At 44.7% G+C, this 24,366-nt stretch overlaps 1 protein-coding gene across 2 annotated transcripts in view; it reads right to left on the bottom strand.

Moving 5' to 3' along the window:
• Positions 1–24,366, bottom strand: part of TP63 (tumor protein p63) — a 106,465-nt gene that overhangs the window by 47,367 nt on the left and 34,732 nt on the right. The window contains exons 1-2 of one of the 2 annotated variants that reach the window (XM_009883359.1): positions 22,845–22,886; positions 3,435–3,689 (exon numbers count right to left, since the gene is read on the bottom strand). In XM_009883359.1, the coding sequence (XP_009881661.1) occupies positions 3,435–3,689; positions 22,845–22,886 (297 nt within the window). Of the gene's footprint in view, positions 1–3,434; positions 3,690–22,844; positions 22,887–24,366 lie in introns of those variants that run through there. The other variant, XM_009883358.1, reaches the window with a different exon arrangement.

Here is a 24,366-nt window from a genome sequence, read left to right as displayed (position 1 = left end):
AAGCCCATCACAAACCCGAGCAGAGAAGCAGTCCTGATGTTACCCTCTTGGCCCTTCCAGCCTACCCTATACAAATTCTGCTGATTTGGCAAAGTATGCCCACTGGATTATCCTAGGACAATAAGCTTGCCCCATAGAACGAGTCTGGAGAACTTGAAAAAAAAAAAAACCCACCAGATTTTAGGAGAATATACAATTTTAGGGCTGTTTTCAGAGACCCAGCATTTAGCTACTGCGCAAGTCTCTCCTTTCCCCCACCTCCAGAAGAAGTAACCTGGGGATCTACACATTATTCCACATTACTGCCTCCAAAGCACACAGATTGGGAGCTAAACACACAAAGTGACAGAGAAATCTGAAGCATCTTCACAGATCTCTCGCCCTCCCATCAAAGCAGCTCTTGCTTTTTTAGAGAAATAACCCAGTCCTCTTACCAAACTCACAACCTTCATTCCCATGCCCTAATCTGACATGACTCAGCCCAGAAGAAGCTCGGAGGAGCTCCGGTGAAGTGTGCTGTCAGCCAGGACACCGGATCCCCTGCCTGTCACCACCGAGCCTTCCCAGCAGGGCGAGGTGGGTCAGCCTGGCTCATCCCCTCCCAAACAGGGGAAAGTGCGATACAATGGATTTCCTTACTTAATACTGTTGCCCTGGGGAACGGCGAGAGGGGGAAAAAAAAGAACTAAGAAACAAGGCTTTCAAGTTTTGGACTCTTTAATAAGGGTGGGGCCATCTAGTAATTAAGCTTTTAATAGGTCACTGCAGTGGAAGAAACTCTTCCAGTTGGGTAAGTTCCTAATCCATCATTAAAAAAAGACGACAGGCATTAATCAAAGCATATGAAGTCACATGGGGGGGGGAGCGAATGAGCAACTCCGAGAACTTGCTATTGCTGAGAGGATGGGGCAATCGTTCCTTCTTTCATCAACACTTCACGCATGTTTCCACATTTCTCAGGACAGCAGCAGGAAAGAGAGCCTTCTCGTCCTTCCCCACCCACCCCACCGATAAAGCTGTCGAACGCATATTACCAACCACTCAAGAGCCCATGTGAAATGAGTTGGTGGATTAATTAGCAGAAGGGCAGAGCTCTCAAGATGGAAAGATGCTCTACTGTGAAAGGCGTATTGATTGAAGGTCCCCAGCCACCACCACAAGGCTGTCATCATCCACTGCGAACATACAGCGCGCTGCCAGCTCCTGCCCGAGCAGCTAAATCTAGGTCACTTGGCTCAGCTCAGGGACACCTGGACCAGGCTCGCTCCTCCCTGATCAGAGAGCTGTTTGGGACCCCATTCCTTCAGTGAAACGTAGAGACTTATCCCTAGACAGACTGCAACAGGCACAGGGAGCGTATCTTCATCTGTTGGTACCGTGGTCCTCATCTGGGCAAACAAAAAGGAGGAGAAACTAAACGTGCCCACCCCAGGCTGCACACATTTGGTGACTGTAGTCACCAGGGTGGTTTTTTTGGTTTAGGGTTTGTTTTGGTTTTTTTTTTTTTGTTTTTTTTTTTTTTTTTTTAAAAGCCTGCATGTAATCCAATCTTTGACTACTACCCAGATCTACATTAAAACACAGCCTCTACTTCTACCCCAGAAAGCCACTATCACTACAGCGGAACACCTCAAGTGCTTGCTTTACTTTAGTTTGCGAGTAGCTCGCTTGTCTTCAGCTCTGCTGGAACAGCTCACTACATATGTTCAAACCTCATTTCAAAAGACCGCTTTTCGTAGTTGAAAGGGCAGCATCAAACGCTCCGGTTCCCTGCAGCTGCATTAGATAATTCTTTGTACCATACATATCAAAAGAGAACATCTTTTCATATCTCCTTCAAAGGACCCTCTCCAGAAGAGTCTGCAAAAGTCCAAGGGCAGAATTTTCTTGCTCCAAGGACTGGAAAGTAGAACTGACCGATGATTTCCTTACTTAAAGGGAAGTGAAAATAAATAGTGTGCATAGTGTAAGTGAAGAAACCCGGACATGAAAACATACATGAACTACAGCAGGGCATCAGTCCCAATGCAGGCAAGGGAAAGGAGCAATTGCAACCTCACTTATAAATCCTTTACCCTTTTATGCATAAACAAATGAAAAATTTGGTCTTGAGCAGACCTATCGCATTTTCACTCCATAAAACACAATTTCCTGAACAAAGTTATTCTTATGAATTTCAGACAAATTTTACTAGATAAGGCTTTTAAAATATATGAAGGATGCAAACCTATACTGATTTATTGTCACCTGGTATCTTTTTCCCCTGTGGAGCACATGGGCTCCACTGCTCTGCTGGCAACAGTGCCTGGGAGATTTCTTTGTTAGTTGCAATTCCTTCTAGATTGTATTTAAATTTGAGATCGAAATAGTTCCTTAGACTAGAAAAGAAAAAGCCCCACACTATATTATTGCTCTTAGCTTTTGGTAAAAAGTGTACCTTTTTTGGTAAAAAATGTACCTTTTTTTTTTTAAAAAAAAAAGTTTGTTTGTTTGTTTTTTTTAAAATCAAGTCCCTGCTTTTATTCAGGTAGTGTGAAGCAGGGCATTATTTACCACACTTACTCCAAGTGCCTGAAGAAGAGGAAGGCAAATATTGAATGTATTTAAGACAGTAATAGCCTCCACTGCAAACATCTCTTTCTAGAGCCCTAAACCACAACAGGATGTACAGCTCCAACAGTACTGTGTCTGCAAAGTTTCTACAGCTTGAACAATCGAGACAGCGCCACCAAAAAAATCAAGAGCCGGCCTTCAAGCTCCACACATATTTTTTTTGTAAGAAAGGGCCTATTCTGACAGCAAAAGTAGAGTGTTAAGTTAAAAAAAACACAACAAAACCCAAACACCCACACACACACCCCCAACAGAAAACCAAACACACCCAATAGATACAAACAACCCAAATACTGCAGGGCTGACCCAAGCTGATGACATTGGAGTTCCCACACCATCTGCAAGAGGGGAAAGACATGGAAAAAAGAGAAAGCACCATGCTCTGGGGGTCGGAGCAGGGAACACCGCCTCCATCCTGCCAGCACAGCCCCACACACCAAACCTCACACAAACCCATGGATGCAGAAGAAAGCAAAGGGAAGCACTGAAGCTGTGCTATGCCCACCCCATGGTTTACTCCAGCACACGTGCTAGACCCAAAGGGAGAGCCACTGTTTCATCACATACAGTCTTTAGGCGACTATCTTTATGCAAGGTGTTTTATTCACCTGGGATTTAGTGATATTATTGAGGGTTAAATTTCCACCACACCCTCCTAGAGCGGCCAAGATAAATCTCTCCCTTCTGCATGACATGTCATGTACAGAAGAGGACACAGGTCACTGTTCTTGCACAAGCCTGGATACGAATCATATGAATAATGTCACTACTGGCATCAGGACCACAGCCGGAGGAGGAGGAAAGCGATGCTGCGACCTTACCGTCCATGTTGCTGACTTTGCCGTGCTGGACTGTTGAAATGATACATCGAAGCTGTGAGGTCCTGGGTAGTCTGTGTTGGAAGGGATGGCTGGGGAAGGTGAGAGGGCATCAAAAGTCGAGCTGGGCTGGGCGTAAGGCGAGGGGGCCGTGACGCTGTTCTGCGCGTGCTCCGTGTTGTAGGGGCTGGTGGAGGAAGAGCCATTCTGGATCTGCTGGTCCATGCTGTTCAGGAGCCCCAGGTTTGTGTACTGCGGCTAGAGGCAAAGAGATGCACAGAAGTGTTACAGAAGCAATGTTAGCACAGGCTGGCTAGCCACGGCATGGTCTTCACGATGGAGGATGCACAGCATGATCTCAGCACCATCAAACATGTGTCACACCAAGAGGAAGGAGATTTGCAAAGGATAGACCCCATTTTACATCAGTGACCGAAACAGAAAGAAGCAAAAAGTTCTCACAGCCACAAAGGAGATCAACAGCTGAGCTGGGAAAAGAGCTTGCACAGAACAAGGAGGTGATTCGCAGGGCAACAATCATCACAAGAAGAAAGGCTCCTTATGTCTAGCAACACCCAGACTGAGACCCTTTTGAAGAGACTGCCATAACCTGATAAAAATCACCAGCTTCATTACAGTGCAACCGGCTCCAGCTTGTACAAGGCTAGATCGTCCCTGACGGTCTCACTGCTCCTCTTCTCGTGGATCCGATCCTGCTATGCACGGTGACATTTGGGACCTCTAGCTCAGGTAGTAACTGCACTGAAGTGTGACTCACTGGAGAAGATTCATAGCACTTAACCAGGTTGCACCATGCACTCAATTCCCAGTGACTGTCACAGACAGTAGTAGAGAGGAATTAAAGGTCTCATCAAGAAGCATGGTCGCTCACAGCATGGGAGGCTTTCCCAAATACTAAAGCAGCAGCAGCTGCACAGTGTGCAGCGCTTAAATGAGCGGATGTGATTGTGCCCCAACAGCAGCTTCCAGGTACAAATGACATGAAAAAAATTGAAGAAATAAAAATGAAGGCTAGAGAATGGAGTACAGAAAAGCAAAGGTTAGATCAGGGAGAGGTTAGCAGAAAAATCACATGCCTAATGCCCTAAATTCTATGTGCAGCACTGGTCCCCCAACTCAAACAGACGAAAGGGGAACAAATTTTAGAGCAAGGTGACAAGAATGAGCAAACTCTTTCAATGCCTTCCTGTAATGCAGCAGCAGATGACAACTTTTCAGCCTGCAAAAGAGACAATGACCAGAGAGGTAGACCGCAGTATGACAGAAATGGATAATCACCTAAACAACATGGAAAAAAAGCAAGTAGGAAGTGAATTTTTATGCTCTCTTAATAGAAGAGTTAGAGGACAAGAAAACATTTTGAGCAGGATTTTGGTTTAAAAACACACAGAGTAGTTCTTCACAAAGCTCACAAATAAACATGGATTTTTTGCCACAAAATGCTGCAGATACCAAAAGCATACTTTTGTTCAAAAAGGCATCAGACAGTTTCTGCTGGAGAAGGCAGCATATCTGATTTTAAAACTCTGAACCACAAACAGTTGGAAGCTGGGAAAGTACTCCGCGGAGAGAGAGTTACACAACTACCCCAGTCTTTTATTCCTCCAAGGGACCCAGCGCTGACCACAGAGACAGGGCCAGATCATCGGTCCACGGGGTTCAGCCAGGTACAGTAGTTTCATCTTTGTGTGTGTCCAAAGGGCATTGTTTGTGCCCAGCTTAAGGAGAGCAGCACCCAGAAGGTGTGTGGTACCCGTCCCCAACAGCTCTGGGGTCACCCAGGAACACACAGCGATACACACACCCGGTTCTGCAGCTGACGTGGCAGAAGGGACCCAGGCTCTCCCCCTTATTCAAGGGGTCCAAGCACCTACATCGTCAATCCCATCCAGAGCCATCAAGCTCATGTATCTCTCTACTTCAGCCAGTCTGCTCCAGATGTCTCTCTTCTTTCCAACAGTTGTTCCTTTATTCTAGACACAACTCTCTATTACCAGCCAAGTGCAAAGGTTCCTTGAGTCAAAGCACCAACAGCAAGATCCATAAACAAAGCTTTCCCAATACTGGGAATCCCAGCAGCCCTAACGCAGCTTCAAGCACATTATCACTCTTTCAAGGACCTGAAAGGGAATGGCACAAGCTACCTGCCAAGCTTCCCAGGGACCTTGGACAAGCCACTTAACACCCAGTTTCTCCAGTGATTTTAGCTACGGAAGAAAACAGGTTGGTCCCTTTGGAAGGATGAAGTACCCTCCCTACACCCAAACACTTTGCGCTCTCAGCTGTCCTTCCAGACGAGGAGGAAGTAGAGAAATTTGAACCACCAAATAGAGCTCTTCCTTAGGTTTCTGTCTCTGTTTCACTGGAAGAGGCTGATATTTTATGGGGTTTTAATTAAAAGCCCAAGGTGAGCCTGGTGCTGTTGGGTCTTCAGCAAGACACAGCAGACCTTCCAGAGATGGATCAGCTTGCTAACACGAACCGTAGCGGGGAAAGAGAAGGTCTGGTGGGGAATGGCACAGAGAACTTCATTTTGGGAGCTGGGATGATCTGCAGAGAGAAAGGAGAGCTGGTTCCCTCCTTTGCTCTGCCAGAGACATGCTGTGTCCTTGGGCAAGCCACCTCGCCTCCCCCTCCACCCTCAGCCTACTTCAGGCAGCAAAGTCTGCAGGGCAGGGATTGCTCCTCGCTATGTAAAAAGCGCTCTGCTTAATGGGCCTCTGTTTTGTCTGAGGCCTTCAGGCAGCAGAGTAATAAAAGCAATTACATATTGAGTCTTAATCCTGGGTGAACCAGTGACTCTCTGTGTTGCCTCAGGTTAGTCATTTGCCCTCCCTGCCTCAGTTTCCCCATCAGGGATGTCATAGATGCTCAGCACCCCTGTTAGATGGGCAAGGAAGTATCTGTGATTGGATTCAAAGCATGCTAAATAGCTGACGCAGGAGAAAGCGATCCAGACTGGTTCTCCTTCTCCCAAAAGAGATTGTAGCTTTGGCAATGCAGATGACAGTTATGTCTCATCTCCTGCGGGCTATTCAGCCAACCAAGACCTACTTAACGGACGTTTGGTACATGTTTTCCCTTGAAGCTAATTCTGTATGGTAAGAGCCAGAATGCTGGCATACTGCACCAGGAACAGTCTTTTTCCTGCTCAATAATTTTGTATTTAATAAAAAAAAAAAAAAAAAAAAAAAAACAAAACACAAATCTCCCTGCCCTTCTGCCCCAGAATACCCTAACAAGACCTGAAGACTTCTCAAAACCATAGAATTATCACTCAGTTGTTACATTTCTCATGGAGATTAGCATCAGACACACTCCCTAACCAGCAGAATGATGAAAAGATGGCTGTGACGAAAACAGTCTCCTAAACCAGCTCAGACATACAGACAGCAAAACAATGGTGTTTCAGCTTTCACTTAGAAAGTATTCCCTCTAATCCCAGGCTGTTTAAGATGATGGAGAAAGATGACCAAAAGGGCAGTCAGTGTTAACAAGACAGCACAGTCTGGAAATGCTAAAGGTGCTGCCTGGAAGTCAATGAAAAATAATAATAAAAAAAAATAAGTGGGCCATTAAAATTTAAGATATCCTTAAGAGAATCAAAGATCCTTTTCATTCCTTTCGGTCCAGGGACCATCTGTCTAAATGTTACCAGCAGAGCAGCCATTCCACTGCATTTATACACTCACATGCCACAGCCGAATGCCATGTCCCCATTTGCTCTTTAAATAACTATTAATCTCCTCGCACTTATCCCCGTGCTGACACAAGCAGCTGTTGGACTCCCCTTCTCCCCCTCCGAGTCCCACCAGCCTTTCACCTTCCCTGGCCCCTTGCTCCCCTCCCTAGGCAGGTGCTCCATCCCCGTGACAAAGCCAGACAGGGGGTTTGTGAGCACACACACACACACCACACACACACACACACACACACACTAAACCTTGTCTGGCAGCTATGCCCCAAGGCAGGCGGAGAGTTGTTTGCGCTCAAGGGGTCAACATCTGAATTGCTTGCAAGGCTTTTGGAGGAATCAGATAAGGCTTTGGAGGCACACGCCTTCTGACAACACAACAATTAGAGGGGCAGCAGGCCCGGGGAAGGCGTGTGCAGGAATTCACCCGCCGATGCAATAAAACCCCTTCGCCCCAGCCACGCTGGGGATGGCGAGAACAAAGAGAGCGAGGGGGGCTGCGGGCATGTCTGCAAGGCATCGCCCTCCAGGAGGGGTCCACAGGGAGTGTGTTTGCACACACACACAGCCTCCTCTCACCATCTACAGAGAGAAAAACAACGGCGTTCAATTCAGAAATTCATTCTTGTCAGGTTGGCAGCCCAGAATTTAGCACATGCTCGTGTTTTGCTGCGGGGTTGTTTTAAACAACTGCAGGATGTAGTGCCACCACCAATTCCTGGCAGGAGGAGAATGCTATTTGTTGGAAAGAAGAGAAATGCACGCAAAGCTGAAAGAATGGATTATTTAATTTTCGGTGCCTTTGTTCTCTATTTTGTTCCCTCCATCAAATTTCTGAAACTATTAATATCACTGAGGCATTAAAAAACCTTCAGGCAAATTTAACAGCAAATAATTAGAGAGCTACAATTAGATCTTAGACTATGTATTTTGGAACATCGTTTCAATAACGTATCTTGAAATATTGGTTTCACTTCCTACATCCCATCAGCTTCACTTTCAGGTTTTCACACTAACTCACACTTCTAGGTTAGGAGAACCACCGTTTCACTGGAGAGGCTGCTGAACTAAAAAACAGACTGACAACTGCCAAATTGTTTAATTACAGTTCTGCTGTCGGGAGGACAGATCTCCCTAACGAACGCCGTGGACAAGGTAAGGCAGAAAGCCTGCTGACCCCAGCAGCTCCAGGCCACTTGCCACAAGAGGGCAATGCAAATGCTCCACCACGCACGGCAGAGCTGATTCACCAGGGAAGATTCCCCAACCCACCCAAACTGGGGCCCTTCTCACCCTGCTCTGCAGCAAGAACCCACCCCAGTTCTTTGGCCACAGCCCGCTTTTAAGCCCATCGTGTTAATTGATAAGGTTATGAGATGGATCTGCAAAGAGACCCCCAGTATGAAGGCACAAGGGAAGTAACGCAAGTGAAGAAGAGTTCTCAAGGGGACTTCCATGCCAAAAATCCCCTAAAATACACAGCTCCAGCTGTTAATTACCCAGTTATCAACCTTTCAGAGAAAGCTTTGAGAGTTTCTTCACTTGAGAAAATAAAGGAAAAATTACCATCTTCAGGTGTAGAACACCTAGATGCCTCCACCCCCATCAAAACACTTCTTTGTAACTCCAAAAAAAGTGTGTAGAACACCTAGATGCCTCCACCCCTATCATCTATGTCGTGCACACACACCAACAAAATTTTAATTTTCACCTCTGGATCTATGCAGCTCAAGAGCATTGTCCAGCTCCTCAAATAGCCTTGCAAAACATCACCACTGCTGCTATTCTCCAAAGATACGAGATGATGAAACTAATAAACTACCATGGTTGTCAGCAACAAGAAGATTTTGCAAGGCTCTTTGCTAATTCTGTGCTTTGTCCTTAACTGCTGCAACCTGATGCACCAGGGCTAACAGTTGCAGGTCTAGTAGGAAGCAGCTTACAGCCATATTTCAGTGCTGGACCAGGTAAAGACTCAGATTCCCGTTGGAGAACAGCTCCCTTAACAGCAGCGGGATAAAAGTTATCCAGAGTGCTCAATGCCTATCCAAATCGGAAGACAGACACCTCAAATGTATCAAAAAAGATTTAAATCAACCTAGTTTTTCAAACCTTCCAAGCAAAGGATTTTAGTAGGTGGAAATAAAGCGCTTAAGCTGAACAGAAGTGCTCCTTTCATAATTATTAATCAAGATATTGCTGACTGCAAGACCGCGCAGCTTTGCCAGTGGCTCAGAAGGCAGCTGATACAACACCTGATGTAGGCGCACTGCTTGGGCCATTACAAAGAAGTGCCAAGAAATAAAGGGCTCCACCCATGCCCCTCAGCTAAGATCAGGGCTGAAGCTGAAAGAGATATCTAACTCACTCATCGCAATGAAAGGTGTGATTTGCTTTGCATCTCTGGCCTCTTTTCTCATAAAAACAAAAAGAAAGACTGAAAAAAACTTCTTCATGCGTCAGACTTTCCACCCAGCTCGCGTACATCTGGACTGCACTCCTTTTGGGAGGAACAAGCTCAGTTTGGACATCGCTCTGGTCCCCCCCAAGCCACGAGGGGAAGACACGCACAGTCATTTCAGCACCAGCTCCGGCCCAGATGTCCGGGGGGAGCTGGGGTGCCGGTGTCAGATCTCACAGCCTCTGCATTCCCCCCAGCTCCATTTCTAAAACGGAAACAAATCCCATAAGTCTATTTGGAAGAGGTTTTTCGCCAGAGCTACTGTGTAGCTAAATACATCAAACACTCGGAAGCCCACAAATAAGATGATAATGTGCACCATATACTCAATGTGAAGAGCGAGGGAGCAAATAACTTTGGTTCAACCAAAGATATCAACAATTACTAAGATAGGTTCCCAGGCACTATAGCTCCTAAGCTCTAATTACCACATGTCATGGTTTTTAGCACTATAACAAATCAGTCTGGTTTGAGATATCTTACTGTTGGGTCATTGCTTTTTCCAGGAAGAGAAGGGACTATTTCACATCCCAGTAGCATTACACGTTCCCAGTACGATAGAGTGCATTGGACTAGGAGAGGCCCTGGAGTCCATAACTCCTGTCCTGGCTATTAGACTCACTGCAATATAACCAAACGTTTAACTTCTCCTCAGCTCAATCCCACCTGTAAGCAGAGAGCACAAATATTTCTGCATAACATTTCCTGTATTATTTAGAAGAGGATCTATTGGGCTATGGAATAAGCACAACCACAGCAATTTTAAGGAACTAAATTAGAGAATATTGAAGGAAAAAAAAAATAAATTCTCCTTCCAAAGGAGGCAAGCCTCCTGTGGGGGGAGAAAAAAAAAAAAAAAAAAAAAAAAGGAAAGCCCCCTTTGGGGGAAAAAAAAAAAAAAAAAGAAAAAGAAAAAGAGAAGAAAAGTGTGTTTGTCTCTCTCTCTCTCTCTCTCTCTAGTCCTGAACAGGTATTTCATGGGAAGTGTTAGAATAACCCCAGCAGGTTGCCTGGACACCTTCCAACACCACCCAAACACAAAAAGCACAACCTAAAAAAAACCAGAGTTCATTTCACCCAGCTGGGGGGGAAAAAAAAAAAAAAACAACAAAAAACCAACAAAAAACACAACCCAAAACATGAAACCCCCAAAACACACCACCCACCCCAAGAAAAAAAAAAAAAAAACACAAAAAACCAAACCAAATGAAAAAAGAAAAACACCACAAACAAACAAGCTGAAACAAACCAAAACACTCAAAAAACCCCAAACACAAGTGACCAACTGAAGTCATGCCACCATATTTAAAGTTCAGATATGCAACTTAAAAAATTGCCTGCTCTGCCCACTGAACACAGCATCCCTCCCCCTCAGCAATTGCCAACCAGCCCTTTGGCCACAGCCAGCTTCGTAGACAACCCACTGCCTATTCCAAACAGGAGAAATCACTGCAATGCCAGTAATTTGCAAACATACACCATCACACTTGAAAAACGCTATGGTTTGTATACTGAGGGAAGAGGGGAAAATCTGGGTGATTTTTGCTGGGATTGGCTATTCCAGTCTGCACGTTATGCCACAACCCTTTAGGTTTACACAAGAAGCACAATTTTAAGAGCCGTACGCATTATGGCTGCAGCCCATGTGTTCCCACAGACACCGTTCTGTTGAACTCAGCAGAACTTCTTGTCCAAGTAAAAGTTCACATACGCAGGTATTTGTAGGCTTGGAGAATAACACAAATTCATTAAGAAGTAACAAGAGGGCAAGTTTCTGTCCACCCATAAAGGCTGTAAGCTTTGCAGTCATATTGTTCCCTCCAGCTGTAATTGTTTTCCTTTTTTGCCAAACTTTGAGTTTTGCCCTTTGGTTAATTCATTTACTTTAACTCAGCAAGAAGTATTTTTCAGCCAGAAGCAGGCTGCCTCAAGCACAGCCAAAAGCAGGAAGGCCTGTAATTCCTGACTCCTGCCCCCTGCCACAGGTTCACGTAAAAGAGCTTGTCTAATTCGAGGATTATCAGAATGACAGTGCATCCCACTTCACAAAAATATTAAGCCTGGACATCCTACATTGTGTAAATATTTCTAAGTATTTTCCAATACATATAAAAGTAATAGCAATGACTTCCCTCGAGCTGTATTTTAGGCATGGGGGGGGATTCTGAATCGGGCTCTTCAAAAAAGTTCTCCTTGTGTAGAAAACAACTTCATTTCTGAAAGTCAGAAGACTTCATGCAGGCTTTCATTAGAGTAGCTAGGGTATGCTTAGTTATTTTGAAATTCAGACAGTTTTCATTTCTTTTTTCTGAGCTTGTGCACAGCAATTTTTTTGACATGTATTTGGAAAACATATAAACAAAGGAGAGAAAAAAGAAAATGTCATACAATATCGTCTCTATGAGATGCCAGAAATCATGAGGCATCAGAACTTCATGATCTTAAAGCAAATTGATTAATAGCCCAAACACTCGGCTTCCTAAAGCTAAAACAGAGGCCAAGAGTTTCCTATGTTCTCCTATTACCAGCTGGACAACACAATGTCAACAAAGATCTGAAGAGCCATGAAGTACAGCTGATTTGGAAAGGCACCCCCTCGCACTCCCAAGAGCTGTAAACATAACTGAAGACAAAAGACCTACATCAGGAAAAACAGAAAAAGACTGCAAGATTTCAGCAAGGCATTTTTGCCAAATTTCAGTGGCTAAGAACTGTAGGATCACAGCTCAGCAGGGTATCCAGAAGTCCTATGCGCTGATTTAGTACAGCAATGTTGAAAAGCTGGATTAAAAAAAAAAAAAATTAAATCTTTAAATATATAAGAGGAACCAATTAAAACACAAAGGGGGAGGTGGGGAGGAGGAGTGGGGACTGGAGAAGAAGACTCTAGTAGTTGATTAAAGCTGCCTTGTTTCTTGAACTCTTTACTGGACGGTAACCATCGATGGTTATCAGTCATTTCAGACATGCAGCATTTTATTATGTTGAGAGGGCAGCATTAGCCTGGACAGGATATCTGTGTGTCATCCACAGTGAAAGGCTACAGATTCTGTAACAACCAAAGTATGGCCATAGGGCACAAGGACAATGAATAATCAGGGTCAGAATACCACCAGGAGTTGAAGTTAACTCTCAAATTCATCATTACGCTTAATAAAAATCAGAACAAGCCAGCTTTCAGACACCGAGGTAAAAATACTCCAGTTACGTAGCATTTTAGTCAGAACAAGAAATTCAGATCATCTGCAATTCAAAAAGAGTCAGGCAGTTAAACACACACCAAGAAAAAAAAAAAAGAAAAAAAAAAGAAACCACACACATAAACCCCCCACACCCACTCTTTGAAGCGTGGTACAACTACAGAATATAAGAATTCATAAGAAGAGTTATAGGAGGGCAAAGGGCAAATTAAAACAAGTTAGAACAAGCACAGGAAAAGGGTTACACTGCAGCATGAGAGTCCCTATAGATTAAAAGGAAGATCTACTGGATTTTCTATCACATTTGGCCATTTCATCTATCCGAATCTAGCCAGAAAACTCCTGGATGATGTTCTCAGAAGCCCAAGACACCAAACAGCAGACCCAAGCACCATCACCTGAGAAGCCTTAAGGTTTGAGCGGAAAGTCAAGAGAACTGGCTGCCAAATTCTGATTAGTGCCCAAATTCAGAGAAAAAGAGGAGGCAGGGCTTTGCCTTCCAACACTTTATTTTGTGTTTTAAAACAGCTCCTGACTTGCACCAAGCTAGTGTTGCCTGCACCCAAGGATCTGTTGGGCTTCAGTAGTGACACACACAAAGCTGGGAGACCATCCTAACCACCCTTTCTCTGCAGTACCTGGCAGAAGCACAGCTTCACGTCGCTGCTGCAACCTACTCTTGAGATAAGCAGCAGATTTTTATGCTGTTCTCCAAAGGTGCCAGGCTGTACATATATTAGACCCCAAAACTGGCCTTTGAGAGGGTTGTGTGCATGTGACTATATACAGACACAATGTGTACTCAGTGGCAGTGCTTCTTCCGCAGTGACTTCATCAGCCTTAAAACCACCGAGAATATTTTCCCCAACCATTTAAATCATGTTATCACATATTCTGCACATGGGGCTCTCCGGTACGGGCCCTCCACTGCCTAACAACACAACTAAACCCACTTTTCAGTACTTCCCTCCCTGTCCACTACTGCTGACTTCAGGAAACATTAAGACACGTGATGCCATTGTCATTTAATGCCAGGCACAGCTTTGGAGATCTACATTTGAGGCACTCCACTGGACAGACCTTTCACTATCCAAAGTGAGAAGTTGATAGATTCATTGTTCAATATGGAATAGCTCATATTAACAGAAAGGCAGGAACATTTTCTGCTCAAACAGAGCTTCCGTGATTTTAGTGGTTGCTTCTTGCAATAAGCAAGTCAGCTAAGCTAACTGCAAGGCATTTCTAGTCATTTGCCCCCACAATTACCCTGACTGCATGCGATTTTGGTAGCCAAATACAGAAAGGGGTTCTTCCAGATCTTCTGAGTAAGAACATACCTACTAATACCACGTTTAACGCTCCCTACTCCTCCAACTTGAACATTCACAGTTCCTTTCAAACACACACAGCACAGCGGACTGGCAAAAGCTCATCTCAACAATTTTCCCACCTTAATATTCAAGTAGTAGTTTCCTGTGTGCAAAATATTTGATCACACCTAGCCAGTGTATGTTCTAGTTTCCTTTTTAAGAACGTCTTGCATGCTTATCTGCTGCTAAGCAGGTGGGGGTGCTGCTAAGGAGGTGGAGGGAAATTCACTCATCTACTTAGCTCTGGTCAGTCACCACCAGTGCTCCTCCGGGAGTCAATTCTTATGGTATGCAATGCAGAGCAAACAAACTCCAGCAGCGAGACATCACAGTAAAGGCTTGCAAAGGCTATCGAAGTTCTTGGACACACAACTTAAAAATTTGCAGAATCCAAATTTTACAGAGCAGTCAGAATTTTATTCTTTTCTTTGAGCAATCACACCCCCAAAAAGTATTTTGTGATGCACAACCAAGACGTCACGACGTTACCTAAAAAAAAAAAAACCCACCAAAAACCAACCACAAACAAAAAACCCCAAGCAAAATGATGAAATACTTTAAGTCATTTCCCATGCAGCAGAGAAATCCACTTGCTGACTTGACACTTTTGTTGGCAGCATGCTTAAGTCTTACAATGCTACAGGCTGAAAGCATCCACCTATTCCTATTGTTCTGTTCACCTCCGCTCCCGAGGCATCACGTACCAGCCCTGTGCATCAGATCCCTTACGCAGCTGGACTGCAGCTCTGCAGCACAGGGATTTCTGCCTCAGCAGCACAGCCGAAAAGCCCAGAGCTGCACCTCCTCCCCTCTCCCCATTCCCAGAAGTCAGCAAGGTTCTTTGTATTTACTTCCTAGACGTGGATTAAAACTGAAAGATTCGTATCTGCTGAGACACAATCCATCCCTTTCATTCCCAGACACTACCCCACCATAAAATATTTCCCCTTCCCTCCCTAAACTGGGCGTTTCCTCCCACTCTCTTGCCCTTGGTAAAAACATTCATCTTCTTGCCATCTTGAGGAAGTTAGACTCATCTCAAATTTCACCAGGTCCCCTTGTATACCACTTCCCAAAGTCCTTGGGGAGAAGTTTAATCCGGATCCAAACTCTGGAATCAATCCCAAGAGACTGCTGGGCTCCAATCAATGCATTAATTTTCAAGCATGCTCAGCCTTGCCGCTTGGGTCCACTTCCAAATAGAGCGGACAGTTGAGCACAAGCCCAGAAATACATCACACCTCGAGCCATCTATTTTAGATACTAATGCGCACATACACACACACCCCCTGGTTAAAACACTGCTCCTTTAGTTGTACCATTAGGACTCCAGGTGAAATAGCAGGGCAGGGGATTTGCAAAAAATACAAGATATCATTGAGTGCTCTTGGATCAACTCCCAAATCACTCAAACCTAGTACAAATGAAAAAGTAAAATAAAACATTCCCTCCCCCCCCCCATGTTTTTATTACTTGCTTGTGCGTGGAGCTCATCACAATGGTCAGTAATTTAAAAAAAAAAAAAAAGTCATCAAGTGTAGATTCAAATTCCCAAACATTCGAGTTTACTTTGCCAGCACCAGGGAACTAAAGCTTTCATGTGTCTTATCTGAGACTTCCTGAATAGTCATTTCTTACTGATTTTGCTCCTTACATTAGAAGGAGCATTTCTGTAAGAAATAAACCCCAACTCTCTTAAAATCTCATCCTACTCTATTTGCTCCTTGCTAAAGGTAATTGCAAGCAGCTAAGCTAAACCTGGAAAGCCTCTCATAGGCTCTTCTTTAGAAGAGAGTTGGGACTCCCCCAGGAGCCAGTCTGTTCATAAAAAAATAGGTTCACCCCTCCATTTCACTGCGCTTCCTTCTCAGTAGTTCGCAACCAAATCACAGCCTGCAAACTCTGTTTCTCCTGGTCTGCTCCACTAAGGCAGTAGTTCGGTCTCATGGTTTGCCCCTACTGGAAAGGGGCTCTCTAGTTGCTCTGACAGTTACAGCATCTTCTCCCAGCACCGCAAAGCTCTGATGGGAAGATCCATCTGGGAGACCAAAGACTGGAAGATTTCTCAGAAATCATGTAATACTATAACTGAAGAAACGAAAACTAAACAGGAAGTTTTTGAAGAACAGCAAGTTTATTCACTTGGAGAGACCCACCTACAAGCCTGACCATGGCTGAGCTCACGTATCACTCTAAGATCACAGTCTGGGTTAGTTGTCAACTCCAGGGTGATCATGGCACCGCAACAGCAGAGAAGCTGGAAAATGCTTACAAGTGGAAAAAAAAAAAAATAATAAATAATTGAACCTCAACATCCTCAAAGAGAAGTTATTTTCCTCTTAATTACACTTGATGCCAAAAGTGACTTGACACTAATCCAGGCCAAGTGGCACAAACGGAGAGCTTGAGCTCACTTCTCTGCTGGAGAGGATGGAGTGTTGCTGGTGGTATATATCAGAGGCTCCTCTCCTTTCTGATGATTTATGCAACCTCGCTTTAAAAGAGTTGCGTTCGTTTTATTGCCTACTCTGCACATTCTCAAGAGGCGTTGGAGGCAGTGCCAGAAAAATAACAGGGCTTAACAGTGTCTAGTGCAAATCCATTGGTGCAAGAGCTCCTTTCTGAAGCGTTTCCAGATATTTTTTTTTTCCAGTGGGAACATTTTGTAAATAGAATTTAAAATTTGCCTTGAGCCAGGCAACACCCGCTCTTATTCAGCCCTTCACGATAATGAAATAAGTAGTTTCTCCACTAGTTATAGCTAACGTCTTCCAGAGGAAAGCAAGCGCAAAGCACACGGTTTACACCCTCTCACATCCCACATCCACAGCTTTCCTGTTGCAGATGCCATGTCTTCCTCATGGAAGTAGCGACGCTTCTGTCTCACAGCAGAGAGCCGCAATTGGAAGTAAATCCTTCCGCCAGGCATAACTTGGCAACCCAAAAGGTCACCACCAGATGGGTTGAAACACATACACAAAGCAGACAAAGCTTTCTTTTGTTCTATCTCTATGCTCAAGGGACAGGGGAGAGAAGAAAAGCAATTTCACTTGACTTAAAACCGTTACTTTGTTATTAAAAAAAGACAAAGTAAGAAGAAAGAAAAACAGCTCCTGAGGGAGCTAGGTGATAACATAACTGGGCTTGTGTCAGAAGAAATTGGGGAATTCAGGTGCTGGTGACAAGCCACCACACTGGTAAAAATAACCAGTCAAAACAGCTGTTCTTGAATTCCCCAAGGAGTAATCCTGAACAGAAAGCGTATGGAAAATTTTGTCCCATCTCAACTGTGGCCAACTTACAGCAAACAAAAATGGGTCATCAGTTACAATCACAGGTTTAAGGTGTAAAATTCCCTCACTGCACTGCAATTGCAGCTCTTTCCCATCTCTCACAGTGAAAACCTTTTAATTCTAGAAAATACCTGGTATTAGTTTCTTGCCAAATGAAGCAAGCTAACAATTTGCCAGCGACTGAGAAGATCCTCTGTCCCTAATTTCATACTTCTTATTAACCCTCATTTTCAGCACAAAAAAATTGGAAAAATCGAGATGCAATTTCCAACCTGATGTCCAGTGTAATTGCATTACTGTGCACACCGCCAAACACGCATGTTACTGAGCGGTAAGGACACTTCACACACAGTCAAACTACCCTGACTTCTGCAGAAGTATAGCATGCCGCACACTGAGAAGTTAAAGCCGTGCAGACGGACAGAACGTCACTAGGTTTCATTTTTGTCTATTAAAGGATACACTCATTCATTCTTTCCACCCACATGCAGGTTACAATCACTTCTTTCTGAGCTACACCCATAGCCTTAGACTGGTGAGGTCCAGTCCTTCCGTCTAAAGCAAAGAGATGATTTCTCCAGGTAACATCCCCACTTCACCGCTCAACATGGGATCACGTTACCTCTACTATCAATACTGATTCATCAAGATTTTCAGTACCTTATTATGAAACAACAGAGGACCATCCATGGCATGACAAATGTGCTACAATAACAAGTGGTTGGACTTTTGTTGGAAACACACTCGACTCCTGCCCTTCCCTGCATTTCTCCCCAGAGTGGTCCTCTTGTTTCAGCTAGGAGGGAGACAGGAGCACACAGGAAGATGCAGATCTCAGCTTCCCACTGCCCATCTCTCTAGACTACTTCAATCTCTTCATTGGAAGACCCAAACAGGGCAGTAGCATCCACTTTGTCTCTCCAAACAAAAGATAAATGCATATCTAGCCTTAGGTTTTTCTATCTCAGGTTAAACCTTTGCAGTTAGACCCATTAGACTGCAGTTTTAAAGCATCTCAGAGGAAAAAGTACCTGGTTATACAGAGCCTCTACATCCTTGCAGAAGACCTTTGCAGCTTAAGGGTAAGACACACACCTCACAAGCCTGCACAGATGTCATGTGACAAAAACTTTAGACCTTTAAGTGCAGTTACAGCAAAACCAAAGGATGGACACCCAAAAAGTTTAACTGGAATTGCAGCTGGACACTATCAAGGAACACAACCCTCAATGCATCTCCCCCTATGCATTTCTGCTCCTAATGAGAGACTGTGCCCAAACATTAGGGGTGTTGATACCATTTCAATAAGCAGAGGCCACTGAAAGGCACAGCACTCATACCTGAACCCTGCACAGCTCAGGGAGAGGTTTCCTCCCAGGGATCCGGAGTTGTTTGCCTGCTCAGAGCCAACAGAACCCTGAGACATTGTCACAAACAGGAGAAGGAAGGACCAGGAGAGAGAGTCAGCTTTAGCCAAAACCTTCCTTGAGAAACTCATTAGGCTTCAGATAGCATCTATCCAAGTGCTTTCATCTCGGGATAGGACAAGATGTGGGGTGCAGAGGGTACTTCACAGATGAGCCTTTCTCCCTGGTACCACCAGACTGGAGAAAGGGCAGTGACCAGGCAGTGTCCCTCAGACTGCTTCCTTCGCTCCAGGATTGGCCAAGGGCCACAGAGAAGGGGCAGGAGGAGGGAAGAGCCTTTGCCAAATGCAGTCGGGGTGACCACTGCCATATAGCAAAACCGGCCAAGGAAAGCAGCAGCAGAGGGGCCATGGCTTTGCTCTGTGGTGGTTCGCAGCCAAATCCAGGCTGACAGCAAGGACAGACCCCAGTCACACTTTTACATTACAGTGATGCTCAAAAGCAAGCTACAGTTCATTTCCCAGATTCCTTAACCTTAAATAAATGTTTGCCGAACCTATGTCCCAGATAGGTTCAAGAAACGTTCCTCTCACTGAAGAAGTCCAGCTACCTCAGGACATCCTTCCAGGCCACCCCAGAGACCCACATGTCTGCTCCTGCAAAGAGCAAGGACTTGCATTCAAGGCACTACAGCTCAAACACATGCATCCGAAATATTATTTAAAAAGCTAAGATGGAAAAGAAAAACAAAACCAAAAATGCACCCTTCTGAACAGGCTATCCTACCCCTAAAAGATATTTGCAGCAATCTTTACAGTTCTTTTTTTTTTTTTTTATTTTATTTTAATTTGCAGTGTGAAGGAATGCTGCCAAAAAGGCATAAAGCAGAGCACAAGATGTTTTAGTATAGAACTAGTTTCCCCCACTCCCCTCCCAAATCTATGATAAAAATCTAAACGGAAAGAGATTCTTTAATTTGTCTCTCCCACAAAGAGCAGGAAGATCTTTGGGAAGGCTGAAGGAAATAATCAAAAGTCACGGCACATATTTCTTATCAGTGTTTGAACAAGAGGTGTTTATTCTTTTGGCAATGCTTTAATTTGATTTTTAGCAAACACTCCAAACTCTGCATCACCATCTCAGCCAAACTGCAGAAGAATCCAGAGTCCCCAAAGGGAATCTCTGTTGCTCTCTTCCTCCCCTCCCAGCACCCAGGAAACTTGGGCAAGACTGGACAAACTTGCAGAGACCCTCTTCACACCCAGTTTTGTCCATGCTCCCCCACAAATATTTGTGCACAACACCTAAAATCCCAGATGTGGAGATGAGGTAGGAAGACACAGCGAGATCTAAAAGGTTCCTGTTCATCAGCACCTCATCACTCCATTATAACCACCCCAAAGTCTCTCTCCTTTTCACATCTCCTACTCATAAACACACAGGAGAAGATCTCCAGGGTCATCAAGTCCAGTGCTCTGCCAACAGAGAGCTTAATCGTTCTTATAGTCAACCCACATCAAATGCTGGGTTAGATTAAGCTGGAAAAGTGGTTGGGGCAGGTTCCACCTCCAGCCTTTTGGGGCTGCGATTCACTTCAACACCCTTCTCCCCGTTCTCAGCTTTTCTCAACCAGATTTTGCCCATTTGGGAGGAACTCCTCATCTCACCTGGGCATTCGGCACCGTGCTTGCGGGCATGGGCACTGTAGGGCCATGGGTGATGGAGTGAGCTCGCCACCCTGACCATGTGCAAGGGCCGGTTCCCAGGCTGCAGGGTGGAAAGCGCCACGGTGCCTGCGGGTGCGGAGGGCAGAGCTCGGCATCTGCAAGCAGGCAGTGAGCATCCTGGGGCAGCTGGGAAAAGCACCCCGAGAAATGAGCTTTGGGTGGGAGGGGACTCCCTGCTCTCCATTTTAAAATTGTATTTCAACAGAGAAAAAAAAAAATATATTTAAGTTCCACACACACACATACTTTTTGTCTGTTTTTAAACCCAGACTGCAGTCTATACCAAGTTTTTTTAGAGTTGGTATGGCCACCTTCTGCCCAATCCAGCAACAGTTCTAAAAATCTAAACTCCAGAAAGCACCAGCTGCAACAAAATGCTACTCCATTTTCCACAATGAGAGGGTTTTTTTTCTTCCCTCCTTCTTCCAATTTTAAGGAAACCGTGTCAAAGCCCACACCTTGTTTTCAAGCTTACGATGGGTGAGGTTCATCATCACCAATATTTTTTAATTGAGCATTAACAAGTCTCCCTCTCTTCAGACAGGTTGTTAGAAAGTCTACTCTTTCTCAGAAATAAAGCCAAGTCAATGCTAATTGGGTTTGCCTTCCCCAGCGTACAACGCTTCGCTGGATGAACAAAGTCTGTGCCCCATGTTCAAAGCCAAGAAGGGGAGAGGTGGCTGGGGGGAAAAAAATAAAATAATAAAAAAAAAAAGAGCTAAAGCCTTTTAAAAATTCCTCCCCGACAGCAACAGTGATGAGCGTCATTTAAGCGGAGCAAGAACGCTCCTGAGCACATCGCTTCTGACAGATGAGCCCAGCAAGTCAACCATAGGGACTCCACAGCCCCACCGCTGCTATTCAGCGAAAGTTGATCAGATAGCAGCAGACAAATAACGCCAAGCAAACACTCCAAGAAGTGCTCTCTCCACATTTAAGAGTTTATAATTAACCTAAGGAAAAAAAAAAAAAAAAGACACCGATTTGGGTCTTCTGCGCGGCAGCAGCAGGCAGGAACCCCGCGCAGGCTGGGTGTCTGCACACCCTGTAGAAGGGGGGGACGGGGAAAGCACGCGGGTTTCAGTTTACCCCTCACTCTCCCGGTGTGGCAAACCTGCCATCCCAGGCGTGCAAGCCCTAAGTGCACTTTTAACAGGTTTTTCCTCGCCAGCTATCGCATCCCCTAGCTGCACTCTTAGCCTTGCAATTCCTATTTTGTTTTCTTTTCCGAGAGGCTGAGCTTCTGTCTGCTTCAGGTCTTATACCCCGTGCCCTCCACTTGAAGCGTTTTCACCAGGAATACACACATACACACTCACACAGACACAGAGGAGCTTTTGCTGCATCGCCATTCTGACGAGTGTCAACACAGCTGCTGTCTCCGCTGGAATGTAAACCAATATTGTCGTTAGATCTCCCTCAACCCCAGGTAACTTCCTCAAAGGTTTGCACAGTGTGTAGCAATTCTCTCCGCTGCCACCTTACAAAGCATCGACCCAGTTGGTTAAAAGCAATTAAATAAAAAGAAATAAAAATAAAAATATCAAAGCTGCATCTGAAGTTTGCGTTCCACTCGCACCCATGCGGTGCAGAGGGCTGTAGAAAGTAAAATGCGTCCATTGTACACACGTTCATCCTCATATAATACGTTTAGACAAACGTCCTGTATAAAATCTCTTGCTGCTGCTGCAAGTCATGAGGCAAGGTATTAGCAGCACTGAGTAAAAGTTATTGGTGTGGACACTAATGCGACATTTACAGCGCAGAACCTTTGTTTGCATATTATTTTACTTGAAAACGTAACTTAAGAAGGGGTTTATAATGCGTTTTTGGTTCTTTCCTAGATACCATCCATTTTTAACAATCAACAGCAATTTTGGCAATAAAAGACTAGTAAATGAGTTATAACGCACTCAACATAAATACTGTTCAGACTGCTACAGGAATACAATCTGTGTGCATTGCCCACAGTAAGCGACTGCTTTGCCTTGCTTCTCCAATGAAAGAAAGTTATGTTTGGCCGACCAAGTTTCCCAAAACAAATTCACTATCCCAAATGTCAAGACTCAAAGTTCACTCTCATTCAGATATTTAGCCCAGTAAACTCCGCTTCCCATTGTAAAGCACAAAAGTTCTTTAAAAAAAAAACAAAACAACCAACAACCACCCAAGTGTATATTCCACACCTAACTTCAGGACTACAGGGGTGAGGAAATCACATGCATTCACTGAAAATAAAAATATAGTAAAGATATCATAGCTCAAACCTAGAATCCTTACCTCGCTATACTGGGACTGGGCATTGTTTTCCAGGTACAACATGTTAGCAGTCAAATTGATCAATGCTGCTGTTCTTTCTTCTGGCTCCAGGATTTTGACAAACACCTCCCACCCCCTAGAAGACCCTAAAAATATATGATGCTACTTGGAAGATAACAGGACTCAGAGTGTGCCTCTCTGCATAATTGAAGTTTCCCTTATATACCTAACTATAGGCAAGGAGGAGGAGGTGGGGCTCTCCTGCCTTACCTGTCCAATCTGTCAAAGTGCCACCTGGAGTCCTCCACTCCAATGGAGAGAGGCCTCTCCCAGCTCATTAAGTAGTTAGAATTCCTTATCACCAATCTCTAAAAAGCAAAGGGAAGGGGGGGGGGGGGAAAAAAAAAAAAAAAAAAAAAAAAATAGGAAAAAAAGAGAGAGAGAGAGAGAGAGAGAGATAAAGAAGGGAAACTATAACTTTCCCCTGTCACTTTTCTACAAGTTTGGGAACTCAAAAGACAGTCATGGAGTTGCTCCAAAGGAGCCGCTCTGAGAAAATTCTATTTACTTATTTTCTGAGAAGATTCCAGGTTTTTTTTGGGGGGTGGTTGTTTGGTTTTTTGGGTTTTTTTTTTGTTTGTTTTTTTTAGGCACAAGCTTTGCTGCTACCAAAGCCCAAAATGTTTGGGAAGGTATCGAGATGAAACGCTTGAGACTGGCGGTACAGTAACACAGGTGAGCCTCTGGCTGCTGCAGGCTTGGGGCAAAACCCACAAGGAGCTTTCTGAAAAGCAATCGCCCTTTCATGCACTGTAATCCAGCTATGTTCTCCATCATCTGCGCGCCCTCATCCACGCTTACAGCCAACAAGTCCTGCATTCACAGGACATCACTCCAGCTACATTTTTCCCCCCTCCTTCTCAATATTTTCTAACTCACGCCACAGTAATAAGCCTTAAAATAATCTCGCTTAAAATAGTGTTACAAAAAATAAAAAAAAAAAGGTGACTCATCCAAAGGGACTTGTGATTTTAAATTAATATATGGGAGAAGTTGTTGGGTACCACTCAGTAAAAACCACCTGGACACCGTGCCCACAGCAAAGTAAAGATTTTGAAGAGACAGGTAGGAAAAGCACTGACTCCTCAGCCCCCTCGGACTCAATCTGTGGGAAGACAGAGCGAGCAGATCACAACAGCCCTGCTGTGATTTGACTCTGAATGAGCAGACAAAATTCCCCATCCTGCCCCGGCGCCCAGAGCGCTGAGCCCCGGAGTGTGTCGGCGGTGTGAGGTCCGGGCACCGGCCGCCCCCCAGGAGCGGGGCTGGCTCACCCCAGGCTGCTCCGAATTTTTTTTTTGTAAGGGGGGGGGGAGGGGGGGGGGGGGGGGGGAAGAGAGGAAACCAAACATCCAGATGGGAGCAGGGCCGCCTGCCCTCCCAGCCTAATGACAGCACTTCAGAATTTTATTTGAGGACCTGTGGTGAAGCAGACCGGTGCCTAATTGCGGAGTACACGCACGAACGGCGAACGCTCGTAACG

Source organism: Charadrius vociferus, unplaced genomic scaffold (genome assembly GCF_000708025.1).
Source record: "Charadrius vociferus isolate BGI_N301 unplaced genomic scaffold, ASM70802v2 scaffold214, whole genome shotgun sequence".
NCBI lineage: Eukaryota > Metazoa > Chordata > Aves > Charadriiformes > Charadriidae > Charadrius > Charadrius vociferus.
Note: the sequence above shows the minus strand (reverse complement) of the source record. Positions and strands in the feature narration are given on the sequence as shown.